This window comes from Marmota marmota, unplaced genomic scaffold (genome assembly GCF_001458135.2).
Source record: "Marmota marmota marmota unplaced genomic scaffold, marMar, whole genome shotgun sequence".
Taxonomy (NCBI): Eukaryota; Metazoa; Chordata; class Mammalia; order Rodentia; family Sciuridae; genus Marmota; species Marmota marmota.
The window spans coordinates 28,702,066-28,720,488 of record NW_026000249.1 but is presented as its reverse complement, the minus strand read 5'-3'; the positions used below and the strand labels follow the sequence as shown (position 1 = coordinate 28,720,488).

The following is an 18,423-nucleotide window of genomic DNA, read 5'->3' as shown; positions in this document are numbered from 1 at the left end:
CCTCCTGCCTCAGACTCTCCTGAGTCGCTGGGATTACAGGTGTGTGCCATCATACCTGGATGGCCTTTGACAACTTTTTTTTTTAATATTTATTTATTAGTTTTCGGCAGACACAACATCTTTGTTGGTATGTGGTGCTGAGGATCGAACCCGGGCCGCACGCATGCCAGGCGAGCGCGCTACCGCTTGAGCCACATCCCCAGCCCTGTTTTTGTTTGAGACAGGGTCTCACGGAATTGCTTAGTGCATGGCCATTGCTGAGGCTGGCTTTGAACTCCTGTCTCAGCCTCACAAGCCCCTGGGATTACAGGGGTGCGCCACCACATCTGGCTGCCAGCAAAGCTTTTGATCCACCTGTTCAGCTTCCCAAATCACTGGGATTACAGTGTGTACCCCCATGCCTGTCCTGCTGTTGAAAATTATCAATAAAATTAGATAAAAAATTGGGATATTTCTTTAGCGGTACTCTTTGAAGTAAACCAACTTTAGGGAAACACCAACAGATGTCTGGAGAAGTCCCAGTTCCCTGAAACATGACAAGTTACTTTTTAGATACCAAGAGCAGATGGCATGTTGAGAAATGTTTTCCTCCTATTACTTGCCTCAAAATATGTGACCTGGCTTTTATTTCAGATCTGAAAGAACTCTTGAGACACCCAACTTTTAAATCTTGGTTTTAGAAGAAAGGACTAGGTCAGCAATTAGATCACAACTCAATCTCAGAACTGCTTAGGTAGGAATAACTTTGATCAACCAAAACATGGCAGAGTTCCCTTAAAAAAATTTCCTTCAATGGGGTGTTGAGGTCCTGGGTCTGATCCCTAGACTTGTGGAGTGGAAGGCGGAGAATTCCCTTCTGAACTTAGAAGTCTTAATAAATAAAAGGAAAACCCAAATTTAATTTATAAAGTTTTATTTTTGTATATGTGCTAAATCTTAGGAACTGTGGACAATCTTTATGTCAGTCTGTTGGTTTGTAAAAGGCTAGGAATTTTGAGTTGGGTGGTGAAATTTCCTTTTGGGAATCTGGATTTCAAAATAAAAATTTGCACTCACGCGTGACTTTAAAATGTGGTGTACCTCTCCCCACCTTTTCTTACACCTATCAATTTGGAGGAAAAGTGCTACATTTCTGCAAGCATGAAATAACTGTTATAAATACAATTGGCAGTTAAGTTCTTAATACATTTAGCACTTCTTGTAGTGATTCATCACACCCAAAACCTTGTTTTCAAATGGTAAAACACGGAGGTGTAGGACCAATTCTGGTTGAGCCCTACTGCGAAATCAGTACTGTTCTTTTTCTTGGTAACACAAAGCGGGGGAGTGGGTGTTGTCTTCCTATATCGGCAGCATGTATGTAGTACCTTTAAACTGGAGGCCAAAAGTGGGCACTTAAAATGAAAAGGCAATTTTCTTATCCAGTTATAATTCTAAATAAGGCAGGATATAGCCACCAAATTAACCACAAAATCCGGCAAAGTAAAACAGTTCATGGGAGAACGTAAGCTGCAAAAATACTAATAAAAAACTCAAAACTATTCTGAATTCATCTGAATTATCACAAACTGTGGTTTTCATTTACAAACAATTCAAATAAAAAAGGCTCATCGCTTGAACCACTGAGAGGATTAAAGACTTATCATTCACTAATAAAAGTTAATCATGAAAAAAATAGAAAACACTTTAATAATTCTAAGTTTGTATACATCATAACTAAAAGACGCAAGGCTGGGAAATGATGACCGAGAAAAATTCAACAAAAAGAAAAGTCCCCAAATATGATTATGTTATTTCTGCCTCTACCATGTTGAACATGAAAATTTTGGTTGGTGGAGGGCTTAGAAACAGCAGCAATACGGTTCTTACCAAGTTGTACACTGAAATACTTAGATCCAGCAGGGCAAACCCCTAGTTCACACAGTTTTACAACTAAAACATCTTCAGTCTTTACGTTAACAGATTCTACTGTCTTCTATGCGAGCAATCATGCCATTTTGAGTTCCAGGAATATCTCTTTTGAAGGAAGACTAGTGATTCTGCAAGAAACATTTAAAGTAGGAAGTATATGGCTCAAAAAAATCATCTGAGGGAGAATTAAATAACCTTTAGGCACTTTTGAAAACTTGAAATTGAAAATGTGCCGTGTGTTCAGAAAAAGACCTCAGAAATCACCACTATGGTTGCTCTTACGATAACATGCATCTTAAAATTTGCCGTTCTACACTAATACTTAAGAGGTAAATACAGAAAATAACTTGCACAAACAAAAATAACTGTTCGCTCTCCCTCACTCCTGGTCACAAAACAGGCCATTCTTCCTCGGAGAGAGGGGAAAATGATTCTCAAGCCCTCACCTGGCACCACGTGGGGGGAGCGGCTTGTAAATTCAAAGCAAAGTTGGGATCTCCCTCCAGAGAGAAAAATTCACAGCCTTTTAAAATGTCAAGTTTTTTCTCATCTAGGAAGTCATTACATTTTAAATTAAGCCCATTACATACTTTTGTTAAGGACCAGGAAATTTTAAAATCACATCTCAGATGGTGAGATGGTATCATTAACAATAATAGGAACTTTTCCAAATAAAGTTAACCTACTTTGCTAGTTGAGAAAGCTTGTGACTAACTTTTAAGTTAAACTACCAACTGGAATCGCAAACACTGTACAACCCTTGCTCAAACAAATTCAGGCTGGGGATGTAGCTCAAAGGTAGAGCATTTGCCTAGTATGCGTGAGGCCCAGGGTTCCATCCCCAGCTCTGCAAACTACAGAAGAAAAAACACAAACTTAAATTCAGATGTAACATACTTAAAGTAAAAACAAACTATCTGCTGTCAAAATTCCTAATACTACAGAAAAACCTAGAAGCACAGATTTACTAGAGTACTGCAAATAAGATACCCAAAGCTTTATCTTAAATACCTGCCCCTTTTAATCACAAAATAATGCAATGCTGTTTGTTTCTGCTTTGTTCAGTTCCAACTATTGCCTTTTGACAAAACTTTTTCCCATTAACTGAATTTTAAAAAATACAACCTAGCTTGTGCTCATTAAATATACATGTATATAAAAAACATACAAAAAGTACAAGATTGATTGTTAGGAAACTTCTACAGTGTCAACATTCTGTTTTCTCGAAGTATTTAATTTTGGGGGACTGGGGACTGAACCCGGGGGCACTCTACCGCTGAGCTGCATCCCCAGCCCTTTTGATTTTTTAATTTGGAGACAGAGTCTCGCTAAATTTTCCAGGCTGGCCTCCAGCTTGAGCTTGCGATTCTCTCGCCTCAGCCTCCCGAGTAGCTGGGATTACAGGCGCGCGCCACTGCTCCAGGCTCTCTGCAGTCTTTAGTAAAGGGCCAAAGGTCAGATCTTTCTGTGCACAAAAATGTTAACTGAAATCCTGAATTAAGTGCCATGGCTATGCATGCTATGCACAGAATTTTAATATGCAGTCCTTAAAAAAACAAAACCAAAACCAAAAACAGGACCAAAAAAGTAACCAAAAAGCCAAAAACACACCACAAGACAAAAAGTTCTTCTTAAATCAAATTCTATTTGTGAATTCAGCAAAATAATTTCTATAAAATAAAACAGCAAAATATTTAAATAGAATAGGGTGGGCTGTATCTGTTTGCAGGGGTATTTGGTTTTTAGACAGGTTCCAAAAAAATTACACACATTCAAGTCACCAATTCTCTTTTAAATACAGTATTAACCGATGAGTTCCTTACTTTAATCAAATGTTTATTCTGAAATTGTGATACTTCAATTATATTAACTAACCAGTAGTTTCTTTTTAAATTAGACCCTGCTTTGAACGTTAATATTTTTGGAATAATGGAAAATGAGCTAGGACAATTCTTGCTTTCAAGTAAAATTGTGACTGAGCAGAAAAATCAGTCAGACATCTTGATGCAGAGGTACTCCAAGTACTGTGGGATTCTGACGACTTCCACATTACTGGGATCCAGAAGAAAGGTTTTAGAAGACTCACCTAATAATCTCTACCAAAGAAACAAAAACAAGCATACCAAATACAGTCTTCTATTATGCTCCAGCATCCTGGCATAGCAAATTTTTGCATATTAAAAAAAAAATCTTTTAAAATTCCTATTACTGATACTTAAGTTTTCTTTATCCCACCCAAAGACTGAACTGTCAAATATGAGAAAGAACATAAGTGCAACTGAAAACTGCCTGTCACATTTCTCCCCTTGCTTTTATTTTATATTCTAGGTGTAAGAAGGAAAAGCTCTGAGCAACACAGCTGTCACTTCCGGACAACTGCAGTCGTTATGGTAGTTTTTTCCTCATTGGCTACACTAACGTGGTGTGAAGCCATGCTAAATGTTACAGCATAATTATAGCCTCAAAGTGATTAACCTAATATCAGAATAAAAAGGCAATGAAAAAGATCTAGAAACAATGTTACATCACCAATTTTCCACATCAACCAAATAATTTAAAGGTTACCAGCCTTACATTGCTCATAGTTAAAATTGACTTCAGTGGCAAAGAATTAACATGAAACTATTGGTGTGGCTGACATGAATGGGCTGTTTTGTTGCTGTTGGTTTATTTTTTGTTTTTGTAAAGGAGTTGATCCAACTGCCAAGAGGCAGGCAACACTGGTTGCAAAGTGCAGTGGGTATAACAAGAAAATTAACTTTTGTAGTAGTTTTTGTAGATCTGTGAGTCCCATCAAGAAAAAAGTTTCTTGCTTAAGAATTAACAGTCAAACATTAATATACTATATACACCTTTGCCATTTACACATTAGCATCAGGCCATTTATTACAAAACACTATACACTTTCCACTGCAGGCGGGTTATATATTGACAGCAAATTTCTGCAGATAAGACAGTGAATAAACTCTTCACTCCATGTTGATTAGGAATAGTTTTCTAGTTTTAAATATTAGCCAGACACAGAAAAAGGTTGGACTGTAAGGCCTGGGTGCACAGTCTTGATGGAACCAGTTAATTATGTGCATTTCACTGATCCTTGGTCTGAGGTGGGGATACTTCTTCACTGCCTTCGTAGTTTTCTTGTGCTCGTTGGCCAGTTCTCTGAGGGTTGTTCATGTGGTGTGCTGCTGGGCCTGTATATGGCTGTCCATGCACATGGTTATTCTGGGAGGGGAGAGGAGATGTGCGTGTTAAAATTTTCCCCAGGCTAAACAAATTTTAAAATCACAAGCTCAAGTTTGTGAAAATGTAAAGATTTCTTTCATTTCTGAGACTTATCCTTTAAATACACTTAAGACTAATAGTGAAAAAATTAACCCGTTTGAAAGAAAAAAAGCTAGTGTAAGTACAAAGCACAAGGCCCCCTCAAAAGAGTGATGATTGTGTAGCTCTGTATAAATCTTTGACCAAAGTTATTTTTACTTGTCTAAGTTGCCCAAGCTGGCCTCAAACTTGAGGTCCTCTTGCCTCAGTCTCCCAAGATGCTGGGATTATAGGAAAGCACCACTACACCCAGCCCAAAGTGACTTTTAGTGTGAAACACATGACTGCCCATGATATGAGATCTGCAGGCGCAATAACCACGAACACAAAACAATGTTAGTGAGAACCAAACAATGTTGAAGAAGATAATAAAGCAACCAAGCGTGCTTAATATGAGCATTCTCAGGGTCAAGCAAGTAATTTTCTCCTGTGGATTTGGTTAATCTTTTGAAATGCCAGAACCCTATAGGCACTCGTTCTCCTATATATCCCCACCAGCCAAGCCAAGATTTTAAGCTTTATTTTCTATACATTTGCAATACAAAAATAATTGTGTTGAATATGCACTTCTTAACTATTCGGCATGCTTCTATTTATACCTTGAAGCCTAAGAAAGAATGACTTACATGTGTCTCAAACAGTTTTTTAGACCAGCAGTGGGGAACAGCACACTGTAGGGGGAGGAGACCTGAGGCTCTGGGCAGGGTCTAGCACCCTGTCCTCTAACAAGCCCTCTAGGAGACTCTAATACCTGTTCAAGTACCACTGTCCATCGCCCACTGGAAAACTGCCAAATCCTTATTTTTTTTTTTCCTTAACAATTCTCACTCACTGAAATCTAGGGTTAAGTAACCAAGGATCCCTTACTTCATCACCATACCTGAATCAGAATCCATCTGCAGACTTAGCCTAACAGGAAATATCGTTCTAATCCTTTGCACTAAGCAATGGTTATCATTTTATGTTGACATGAATGAATACACAGATTTACCAAGTAAATTACCAGTATCAGAAGGACACCTATGTGATGAGGAATCTACCACAGGGGCCAGTTGAAATGGGCACCATGATCCCACTCTCACCATTTCTCTTCTAATCATGTCCCCTAGACAATCCCTCCATGACTTCAGTCATAAAAGATTTGGCCACTATTTAAGCCTAAGAATTGGTTCTAGAGACTAAAACCAATATCTGACTCCTGTTTACCTGTTGATACTGAGATCCAGGTGAATGGGGGTATAATGGGGCATCTTCAGGGGGAGGTGACTCATGCTCATCTGGGGCATCTTGGTCATCTGGTTCCTAATTTAAAAAAAAAAAAAAAGAAAGAAAAAGAAATTATAAAGGCAAATTCAAGCTCATTTTTAACCTTTTCTATTTTAACTAAAATTTACGTATTTGTTTTTGTGGTATTGGGGATTGAACCCAGGAGCACTCTAGCCCAGAGCCACATCACCAGTCCTATTTATTTTGAGATAGTGTCTTGCTAAATTGCTGAGGCTGGCCTCAAACTTGCAACACTCCTGTCTCAGCCTCCTAAGTAGCCAGGATTACAGGTGTGCCTCACTTCGTCCAGAATATTTTTTTTGTTCGGTTTTATGGTGCTGAGGATCAAACCCAGGGCCTTGTGTATACTAGGTAAGCACTCTACCACTGAGCTACATACATCCCCAGCCCTGAAATAAAATTTTAAAACCTACAAAACTAACCCATTAACAACTTCTTTTACTGCAGATAAACAAAGGAACTGGAATCAACACAACATACAGTAACAAACAAAAACTTCAACTTTTTTTTTTTTTTTTTTTTTAAGCACTACTGCTAATACATAAACACTGGCCTATAAAGTAAAGAATTACTTTGCTTTCTTCCATTTCTATCTGCTGCATACTGGTGGCTTTTTTTACCTCCTCTGGACAGAGTTCACAAGCTTTTGCAAGTGTCATCCTAGCGCTATGTGATCTCTCCAAGAAATAGCCATTTGATGTTTCATTGCTTTGTACTGGGGGAGACCAATTGTTGTAAGTGTACTGAGGATTGCCAGTATATGGTCTTCTTTCAAGTTCGTCTCCAAGCCATTCCACTGCCCAGGTCCACTTTCTTTTCAGATCGCCATTACCCTTCAAAAGAAAATAAAAACCACATATGTAAGAGGACTTGGAACACTTCAAACTTTAACAAACAAACAAAAAACCCTAAATTCTCAGGACTCTCTTCTTTAAGATAGAATCCTTAATTCTGATTCAGATCTCTACAGAAAAATAAAAAATCTTCACCTGTAGGATTTGGTAAGCAACAGGACAATTGCTGAAGAGAGCTACCATACATTTTATACATTGGTAAGCTCTTTTCTGATAGTGATTCTTAGAGCGCTGGATTGTGTCAAACAGCCCATCTCGGTCATCTGGAATTCCCTTAAGGGCATTATGAATTCTGAAAGAGAAGCAGAATATAAGATTAAAACTTCTAAAATCTAATATAGCAGCTTATATTTATTGCCTATTACATACCACATATTTAATGTCTGATCTAGTCATTTAATCTAATGCTAGACTATAGGTATTGTTATTATGCCCATGAACAGATGAGAAAATGTATCAAATAATTTGTCCAGGCTAGCACCAAACTTGTGGTCCTCCTGCCTCAGCCTACCAAATAGCTATAGGATTATAGCTATATGCTACCATGCTTGGCTTGCAAGCTCAATGTTAGTCAATAATGTATGTTATACTGATAGGTGGATAAAAATGTAAACAGAGGTTCAAAGAAACCAATTTCCTAGCAGGAGTAACAGTTTATTATTTACTACCTCAGTGTCCACAACGACTTTATAGACTGCTAAGGACTACTTTTAAGTAACCAAATATTTCAAGCAACTAATTCTAAAACTAATCCTAAAAAACTTCAAGGGAATCATCAATGAACTTAAATATTTACCAAATGCTTATGCTGGAGGGAGGAAGAGAAGTATAGGGCAGTAATATTGGTCAAATTACTCTATTATGTGCATGTATAAATATGTAACAATAAACCCCATCAGTATGCATGACTATAATTTAAAAATTTGATTCAAAGAAATGATGTTAGAATGTTAAGTATGAAACTCAGGCAACGAGAAGAAAAAACAAAAAAACCAACCAAACAAAAAAACAACAAAAAACAAAATAAAAATATCATGCTGGGGGCAAGCACTATCACTGAACCACACCCCCAGCCCTTTTTAAAAATCTGAGACAGGATCTCACTAAATTGCCTAGGTTGGCCTTAGCCTCCTGAGTAGCTGGGATTATAGGTGCATGCCAATACACCTAGCTGTTTTTGAGTTTTTTAAGATAAAATATTCACTAGGACTCTAAAGTGGTGACTATTGCAATTATGTCTAACACCTAGGCACATATAAGTAGTCCAGTAACGAAAACAAGTATCCACCTGTGAGTCTGCCAGGAGTCCTCAATCAGTAAGATTTGTAGAAGGAGATCCAAATAAGGCCGAAGTTCATAGGTGTAGGAATATGCAACCTAAAAACAGGCCAGAGAGAGTGAACAACTTAAAGGAATAACAAATCAAATCACAGAGATTTATCAATGTTTATATGTTCCTTTAACCTGCCAGAGAAGTTCACTGAGGACAGTAGATGAGAACTGAGGATTCTCCCAGCAGCAAAAACGAAGCAATTTGACAGTTTCCTCTGAGTTACTGCAGTCTTCAATGATTTTCTTCACATAACTTGTTCTCACAAATAAAATGTCTGCCACATTCTGCTGAATTGGCATTATAGGTTGTGATAAATTGGGATCACCAAACGGATTGGGAAGAGGAGGATTACCTGGAATGTAGATTTGGCAATGAACAACTAATAAACTTTTCTGTAATAATAATACACTGATTTCACCATAAAGGTAGCCTGTGAATTTATTTTTGAAAAATAACTTCATAAATCATGTTTCTTAAGCACAATGAATATTATGTTACCATGATTAGATATCCCAAGATGACATAATGCAAAAAGTTAACTCTTTAAGTATGCCATAAACAAAGTGTCAACTTGAGTAGCAAGCAGACAGAAAAGAATTCCCTGTTAAACATGTGAAAAAGGTATAAGCACTCAAAAATATTTCCAAACATGGACCTTCCTCCAGACTCTTATTTTGTATTTAAACATTTTCAGAATTAACATTTGATCAAGTGCTATATAGCCCAGCAATATTTCAAAATTATTGGGAAGAATGAGGCTTTCTACTTTACCATTTATTGAAGACTGCATCCTTGATGAGACATTGCAACAGCGGATCAGCTGTGACACTACTGAGTATAATTTGCCTAATTCAGCATACTGATATTTGATTGGAGGACCTGGCCCTTCATCTAAAGACACAAGCATAAAGGTAGCAGGTACACTTAGTTTGAGCAGCTGTGTCTTTTCTGCCACACCTACAGTGAAAGAGACGGTAGAAGGAAGAGAGGAAGAAAAGCATTAGGATAAGGGCTTTGCGAATAAAAAAGATAGTATTCAATAGGTCTATCAAATTCTTATGTCAGAAGTGTATTACATTTCCTTAGCATTCAGACTTAAATTGGGATAGAAAATTCACAGATTAGGTATAACTAGACTTAAATATTAAAACTGATAAACAGCAACCATGACTATAACCTTCTGGTTATACTGGGCTATGTGGAACATGAACTTTCTGGGGCCTGAGAGCCCAAAAGGACTGACGAAGATGGCAACCTTTATCATAGGGATGATAACTATTAAATGGAGAAATAAGAACTTTTTATAAATTGCCTCTCCTCTTTCCTCTGCAAACTTCCTGAAAAAGATGCTTATATTTGGTTTACTTTCTCATTTTCTCACTCCTCAAAATTCATGCCAATTTGGTTTTTATTTCCCTTCATGAGGTAAAGGAACAGAGCAGTTTTCAAACTGTAACTACTTCCTTCTTAGATTCTTAACTACCTTTTTCCTGCTCCCATCTTTTATTCTTTTCTTTTTTTGCAATACTGGTTATTGAACCCAGGTGCGCTCTATTACTGATGTACATCCCTGGCTTTTTCTTTTTCTTTTTGGGGGGGACCAGGGATTGAACCTAGGGGCGCTTAACACTGAGCCACATCCCTAGCCCTTTTTATTTTGACACGGGGTCTCAAACAAGTTTCTTGGGGCCTTGCTAAATTGCTGAGGCTGGCTTTGAACTTGCAATCCTCCTGCCTCAGCCTCCTGAGCCGCTGGGGTTATAGGTGGGCGCCATGGTGCACGGCATCCCTGGCTCTTTTTTTGAGACAGAGTCTCACTAAATTGCTCAGGCAACTGGGTGTCACACAGGCGCAAACTGAATCTGCCCAAACTGAAATCATCCTCTTCCCCCATGCTTTTCCTCTGGAGTTTCCCCAACTCAGTGGCACTATTATCTTTCAAGTTGGTCAAACTGGAATCCTGGGCATCATTCTTTGTTTTTTTTATTTATTTTTATATGGTGCGGAGGATCTAACCCAGGGCCTCTCATGTGCTAGGCGAGTGCTGTACTGCTGAGCCACAACCCCAGCCCCTGGGCATCATTGTTAACATCTATTTCATGCTCCCTCCCCTGAATATCCAATCACCAAATGCCACAGACTCTCTTTATCAAGTACTAGAATCTACTTGTATTCCTCTCAATGATAGTTCTGCAGTATAGGCCAGAATGATCTTTTGTCTACAGTTCATTTTAACCACCTCTAGTCCTACTCTATTGTAGATCTTTCTAGAAGGCATGTCTGTTCAGAGACCCACAACAGCTCATCATCAATGCTTCAAAATATAAGCCAGACCTCTTTCACAAGGCTTGCCAGAATAACATGAACAGGGACTCCTGTTCACCACTTCTGCCAATACTATATCAATTCTAAATAGACTGAACAACTGTCATTGGACAACGAGCAACACCAAGTTAATTCCACGTATTTGTATTTGCTGTTCACCCTGCATGGAAAACTCAGGTAAGGAATTCCCATGTCAACTTCCCCATTAAATCTTCTACCCCAAAGATGCACATCCATAGTACTTTATATTTTCCCTATTATAACCATGAACATATTTAACTTAATGGCAACTACATTTTGGTTTGCTTCCATATCCTATTAAGACAGTAGACTATTTTAACACAATAAATTCACATCTATAACCCTTATCTGAAATCCTGAGAAAAGTTCTTATTATAATCAAATTTCTTTCATAAAGTTGGTATCAAAAATATGTATTTGGTAGGAAAACCTAGCCTGAACTGAAAACAGGCTATTTGCAGTCTTCCCCCTCCCGTCCCATTTATTTTTAAATATATTTTCAGTTGTAGATGGACACAATACCTTTATTTTGCTTATTTTTATGTGGTGCTGAGATCCAACCCAGTGCCTCATGCATGCTCGGCAAGCGCTCTACCACAGAGCCACAACCCTAGCCCCCGTTTATGTTTTAATAAACATACAACTCTCATTTACATTTTACTCCAGGAATATTAATGTGTTTAGTTATAAGGAGCTGTTTAGACTCAGATACATTATATATGGCATATGCACTGCCTTATTTTTCTTAAACCCAAGCAATTTTGAATCACATAAAAATATATTTTTTTAATTTTTTGGTTGTAGATGGACACAATACTTATATTTACTTATCTTTATATGGTGCTAAGGATCAAACCCAGGGTCTCACATATGCTAGGCGAGTGCACTACCAATAAGCCACAATCCAATCCCAGCATATCTGTTCTTAAGGGCTTCATATTGAGGCTTATAGACCTGTATTTGCCTTTAGCAGGGAAATTTTATTAGTGAACAATGATATGTGCTTTATGAATATGCAATATCTAAAGGGGAAGTTGAATAGAATAATATTTTTGTGAATGCCTAAATTTGGAATTTCTAAGTTTGAAATACAGATTCTAGTTAGTGTTTGTGTAATATATTTCCTCTTCTTTCTCAACTACAAATACCAAATGCCTCTGGTATGGAAAGGTAAGGGAAAAGATGATCAACTACAGAGACAAACGGAAAGTAAAATGTTCCTGATGTTAAAAGGGCCATGTATCAGCAGAGCGAGCTCATACAGAAAACACGGGAAATGACAGGGATGCTTGGGTACAGAACTTAATTTTGGATAGATCAGTTCCTAAACTGGCCAAATAAATATTATCATCACTAAGATTTTAACTGGAATGTCTCAATAATCATTTTGGGATCAGAACACTATCATCTCATTAGTAATTTTCATAATTTCAATCATAATCATAAGAAATTTACCTACCCTAGGCCAAAACAGAACACCCGCCCCAAATAACAATGAAAATATATTCTATGATATTCCTCACCACCCATCCATTCAGCAAACAAACATTTACCAAGGGCTATTGTGCAATCTAGTGGGGGAGCAACAGAAAAATTTGGTTGCTATCAAAATACAATAGAAAAAGTAGAACCAAGTATAGCATAAACTTTTAGGTAAATTTCAGTAACCAATGAAAAGAAATGATATAGTGATGTCAGAGTAGGCTACTTTGAAAAGGACAGCTGTCATATAGTGGCAACAATAGAATAATTTAAGCAAATTCCTAAGTTTTTCTTGTGGTGCTAGAGTGGAACCCTGGGCCTCATGTAGGCTAGGCAAGAGTATTTCTATACCACTGAGCTACATCTAGTCCCTTAAATGAGGCAAGAGGGGAATTTTATATTTATATGAAATATATAAATAATAAATAAACAAAAATCCAGGGGTCACTCTAACATTGAATTACATCCCCAGTCATTTAAAAAAATGTTTTTTAAAATTTGAGACAGACTTTTTGCTAAGTAACTGAGGCTGGCCTCGAACTTGTGATCTTCCAAAGTGCTTGCTGGGATTACAGGCGTGCATCACCACATCCAGCTAAGTGAATATTTATACTATCCCTCATTTTAATTTTGTTTACTTCAAGAAAAAGTTATATGTAGACCTCTATTCAAAACTTGGGAAGTACTACAATCATCTAGGGACCTTTATAAAATATAGATTCCATAAATTAACTTTGGGAATTCTGATTCAATCAGTGTGAGATTGGGGCCTAGAAATGAGTATGTTCAAAAAGCAGCCGAATCTGGCAGTGTTTTAGGAGACAAAATGTGACGACATAAGATTCTCATCTGTGTCTAATGCAGAGCAGGAACACATGAATTACTATAAAGTATAAGGTTTCCTGTACAAAATTTCTACGTTAAACTAGGTTATATGTGATCAATTGACCTAAACGATTTCACCATATAACATACAGATTATGAAAACCTAAATTCTTACCTAAATTGGCATACATTACAAACAAGTTGAAATACTGCTGTAAATGACGTCCATGCTCTGAAACTTCCCTTCTCAAGAGATTTAGTACTGCTCGTAGTAAGTGATCGCTCAAGCTTAAGTTGTCATAAGCCTGTAAAATATAAAACAGTAGCTGTTTCTCAGCAACAACGTGCAGGTATAACTCTCTTCACACAAGCATAAATTTATGGAAGAACTGATTACACAAACTATTTGAAAGGGTTGATGGTAATCACTATTCATTTCTTTCTTTTTTCCTGGTACTGGGGATTGTACTCAGAGGTACTTTACCTGAGCCACATCTCCATTCCTTTTTATTTTTTTCATTTTGAGACGGGATCTAAGTTCCCTAGGCTGGTCTTAAAAATTTATAATCCTACTGCCTTATCCTCAGTCAGTGTGATTATAGGTGTGTACCACTGTACCCAGGTCCCAGCCCCTTTTAATGCATTTCCATATAGTAGTTTTCACAGAACTTGAGACATTAGATTCTGTGTGTATGCACACATATGAAGTAAACATATCAAAAGAGATGAACATAAGCCTGTGACTACAACTTCTAGCAAACATTATTCTTTGGTAAGCATTTAATCATTAGAAAGCAAACTGTACAATTACCTGACTAGAAGGTCCAGGAGACGCAAAAGGTGAAGGACATGGCCCATCTTGCAAGGAAAAATGTGCAATAAAAACTATAAGTTTTGCAAATGCACCCCTCACTTCTGCACTTGGGCATTCCAAAAGGTATTCAGAGAAGCGATTTGAAACATTAAAAAGGACATTATGAGCAAACCAAAAACGTACATTCTTGCTGTGGCGAAGGAGAATACACAATGCATCATACCTAAAACAAACAAAAATATCTATGACTATCAATATGGCTTATATTTGACTTATTTCATATACAAAAGGGATAGATCTCTATGAACCAAAAGAAAAAAAGTGAAGGCCTCTACTGCTGGAGAGAGAAGCAGCAAATGGTTGCTTCTAGTACTAACATTAAACGGATAGGTGAATACTATGACTTGGGTCTTTTCTCAATGACTTAAAAAAATAAGCAAAAGTTTGCACTGTACTCTGAAAAATCTACTCTAACGTTCCATGACAAAATAGCCCCCACTTTCCTTAACATCTTACTCTTGGATGAGTAAGTAAAACTAGCCATATTTAGTCTAAGTATTTTAATCTAATCTCACCACTGCTACCAAGAATTTTTTTTTTTTTTTAAACACACTTCAAAATTGAAACAAGATCCTCATGGTTTGGAAAAAGTAAAAGAAGTTCTATTAAAGAACCAAATCAAATGTCAGTATACTAGGAATGAAAAGTCAAAGCAATGTACCAATCACTGGCAGAGCCACGGACTATTTTCTTTGTGTGAAATCCTGTAGTAAAGAGGAACCTAGCAGCAAGTTGAATACTAATCATAGTGATTTCTTCTGCTTCAGGCAACAGGTGATCTTGCCCTATAAATAAAATGCAGATATATATATATATATATAAAAATCAAATTTCTATTTTCAAGCCCCATTTTCCAACAAGTCTGCATTCATGAGAAGTCCTAAATCTGTTAAATACCCCTTTTCCTGCTACTTAGAAAACAATTTTTTAAAAAGTATTTTTTATAGCAGATGGACACAAAAATGCCTTTACCTTATTTTTATGTGGTACTAAGGATCAAACCCAGTGCCCCACACATGCTAGGCAAGCGTTCTACCAAGTGAGCTACGGCCCCACCCCAGGAAATAATTCTTATTCCTTGATTTTAGCAGCTCATGAAAGCATTTTCAAATCAGCGAGGAAAAAAATCCTTAAAACAAACTAAACTTCCTGTCTCCAAACAATTAATTTATTGCTCAAAGGTACCAGCCATCTTAAATGTGACCTTAAAATAAGCAAAAACTTAGACCCACTTAAAAATATCAATATTTTATGAACTTAAACATGTCAATGCTTGGAAACCCTTCAAGTATGAATTATTCTTTATTATTAAGAAACCAAACTCTCAACACTTACCTGGAGGAGGGTTTAAGTAAACACCATTACATGTAAGCAGTTTTTTCATAAACTGAAAATACTCCAAACTGTACTGCATTCGGTTATGCATGAATTGTACATTCTGTTTCCGTACACTTCTCTCAATGGCTGATGGCATTATTATTTGATGGGGTCTTGTGGTGATAGCAAGCTCTGATATGTATCTTATCAACTCATCATCTTGGTCTATTGTGTCCATTCGTTCATAGAAAAGTATATAAGCATTCCACCACCTTTTCTGGCGCCTGTATGACATGCGCTTCATCATGTGATCAAACACTTCTCCCATGTATTCTCCACCAAAACACTGATTTTTCATTTCCTCATCGTCATCCATTTTACATTCGGTTACATCTCCATCATCAAATTTATACCAGCGATTTCTCTCACCATCTCCACCATTCCTTTGAATGATGTAAGAATAATAATGTCCCCCACTTGCTTGACCACTGTGTACAAGCACACCCACAAGCCTATACTTTGTGCTTCCTGCAGTCTCACTTTCAGACTGCTCATTCTGTTGTATCAGCTGACTCTCTGGGTTTACATTATCTCCTTCCAGCTTAGCAACACCTGCAACTGTGTAAGGTTCCATGTCCAGCTCACGAGGAAATTCAAAATAATCATTGAACTTGATTGCACATTCTCTTTCCCAGTCATAGTCAAATCGTTTTAGTTGGATAGCAAGAACAGGAGGTAATTTTTTAATTAGCAAGCGCTTTACGGTATCAACCTAAAAATAAAGAGAAAGTTATTGGCTGTTTTCTTATAATCCACTGCAAACAAACAAACAAAAAACAAGCAAATCTTTAAATGATATTATCAAACTCCCTTTAAGACTTACTTGGATTTTTATGTGTAAAGAAATACATGATAATGAACATAAAGTAATTCTGCCATAGTTGACTTAACTGTAAACCAAAATTAATAACATGGAAATGGCCTCTGTGATGTTACAAACTGTAAAAATTAGTGATACTAACACCACTTCTCGCCTGGTTCTTACACGGTCATAACTACCTAGCCATTACTACTTGATGTTTAATGTTGTTCTAATGAAGGTTGTTTGGTGTGAGAAAACCAAAGAAATAGAACAAGTTATTTATTGGGCAATTAGATGCCAGGTAATATTTTAAATGCTGCACGAACAGTAACGTATTTAATCCTTACAACCCTCTCAAGCAGGTACCACTGAATCTTAAAGATGAGGATAAGAGGTTAAGTGACTTGTCTCATGTCACAGAGGTGTGGGAGGCAGGCAAGTAGTATGGCTTTTGCAACCTCTACACTTCTCTAAGTGGTTGGTAAGGCAACATAATGCAGTAATTTGTAGGTGAGAGGGCCTGGGAACCTGAAAAGATATATAATATTTACTACCTATGAAATCATCTCCCTCAAAGAACTGCTAAGTTCCCACAGATAAAAACTAATTAGATCAGTCCAAATATCTAATCCAAGTGTTAAACACAGGTGGCAAATCTTAAGTGGTTAAATAAATTAATGGTTTTCTCCAAGTAAAGGACATGAGAGGTGAAGCATTTTCCTCTATTAGCAAGAGAATGTAATGTGGTGTCAAGTTATTATGACTTCTAAAAATCATCCACATGTTCATCACCTCTATGGTACTTTTTAACCTTCTTTGCCCAATAAATCATTAAATCAGCTGTCCTCTTGACTATCTCTCTATTACTGCTATGACAAAGTAGGGTAGATATTTTTTCCAAAGGGTGAATTTTGAGGATAAATGTCATCATAATTATTTTAAAGCTGGACAATCCATACCTTTTTATTGCATTTTTCACAATGATATGCATTTGCACCTTCTAATAAATCTCCTTTGACATACTGTTCCAAGGAGTCAAGAAGATTTTGGTGATTTCTAATGTCTACATTCAGAGTCGTAAAAGATTCTTCACATTCGTACCTAAAGATATTATTTAAGAAACAATCAAAAAGGACTTTATGCAAACTACATTTGCAATATTTATTATGTAATAATAATGAAGCTCCTAACTCACAGAATGTTACCAATACTGATAGCTAACATTTACTGATCATTTGCTCGTGCTTGTCACTATATTTGGTCGTTTAAAACACTCAACATATTAGGTTTCTTGTTTTTATGACAAACTTGCTAGAGAAAAAAAGTTTTGAAGCCAAATATATTTGGACTTAACAGCTTAAGCTCCTTATAGTCTACCAGTGATATGTTTAGATAGAAACTATGGGTCCCATGGTCTCTGTGGCAGCTACTTAATTCTGCTATTGTAGCAAAAAGAGTCACAGTATAAAACTGAGTACGTTCCAATAATATTACAAAAACAGGTGATGGGCTGGATTTGGCTTGTGTTATATAGTTTGTTGACCTGTTTTATTATGCAAAGTAAAGCCCTATAACATACAGTCTTGGGACTCTCTATGTATGGTTTGGCACGTAATAAGAAAAAGACTAGTTCAGATATTGATCAGGCAGTAAGGATCTGACTTCATGAACATGATCTTTTACATTTTCATTTGGCAAAGAACACAAATCATTTCCAAGTAATTTGGTAAACTGTCCAAAACAAACTGAGGACCGACAGAAAAGATGAGCAAAAAGTTGGCCATATTATCAATAACTAAAAACAAAAAATTAAGCTGAGGACAGTGGCACATGCCTGTAATCCCAGGGACTCAGGAGGCTCAGGCAGGAGTATTGCAAGTTTGAGGCCAGCCTCAGCAACTTAGAAAGACCTAGCCTACAAAAACAAACAAACAAAGAAGGCTAGAGATGGGGATGTTGTTCAGTGGTACCCTTTAACTCCTGGTGTCACAAAAAAAAAAAAAAAAAA

The 18,423-nt window shown here is 37.0% G+C and overlaps 1 protein-coding gene across 2 annotated transcripts in view; it reads right to left on the bottom strand.

Moving 5' to 3' along the window:
* Nucleotides 1-3,536: 3,536 nt before the first annotated feature.
* Nucleotides 3,537-18,423, bottom strand: part of Usp9x (ubiquitin specific peptidase 9 X-linked) — a 108,397-nt gene continuing 93,510 nt past the window's right edge. For both annotated transcript variants that reach the window (XM_015488111.2, XM_015488112.2), the window contains exons 34-45: nt 17,375-17,516; nt 15,572-16,325; nt 14,898-15,021; nt 14,174-14,399; nt 13,538-13,667; nt 9,481-9,666; nt 8,841-9,061; nt 8,665-8,753; nt 7,512-7,668; nt 7,143-7,355; nt 6,442-6,537; nt 3,537-5,136 (exon numbers count right to left, since the gene is read on the bottom strand). In XM_015488111.2, coding sequence (XP_015343597.1) covers nt 4,999-5,136; nt 6,442-6,537; nt 7,143-7,355; nt 7,512-7,668; nt 8,665-8,753; nt 8,841-9,061; nt 9,481-9,666; nt 13,538-13,667; nt 14,174-14,399; nt 14,898-15,021; nt 15,572-16,325; nt 17,375-17,516 — 2,476 coding nt within the window. In that variant the 3' untranslated portion in view covers nt 3,537-4,998. The remainder of the gene's footprint in view (nt 5,137-6,441; nt 6,538-7,142; nt 7,356-7,511; nt 7,669-8,664; nt 8,754-8,840; nt 9,062-9,480; nt 9,667-13,537; nt 13,668-14,173; nt 14,400-14,897; nt 15,022-15,571; nt 16,326-17,374; nt 17,517-18,423) is intronic.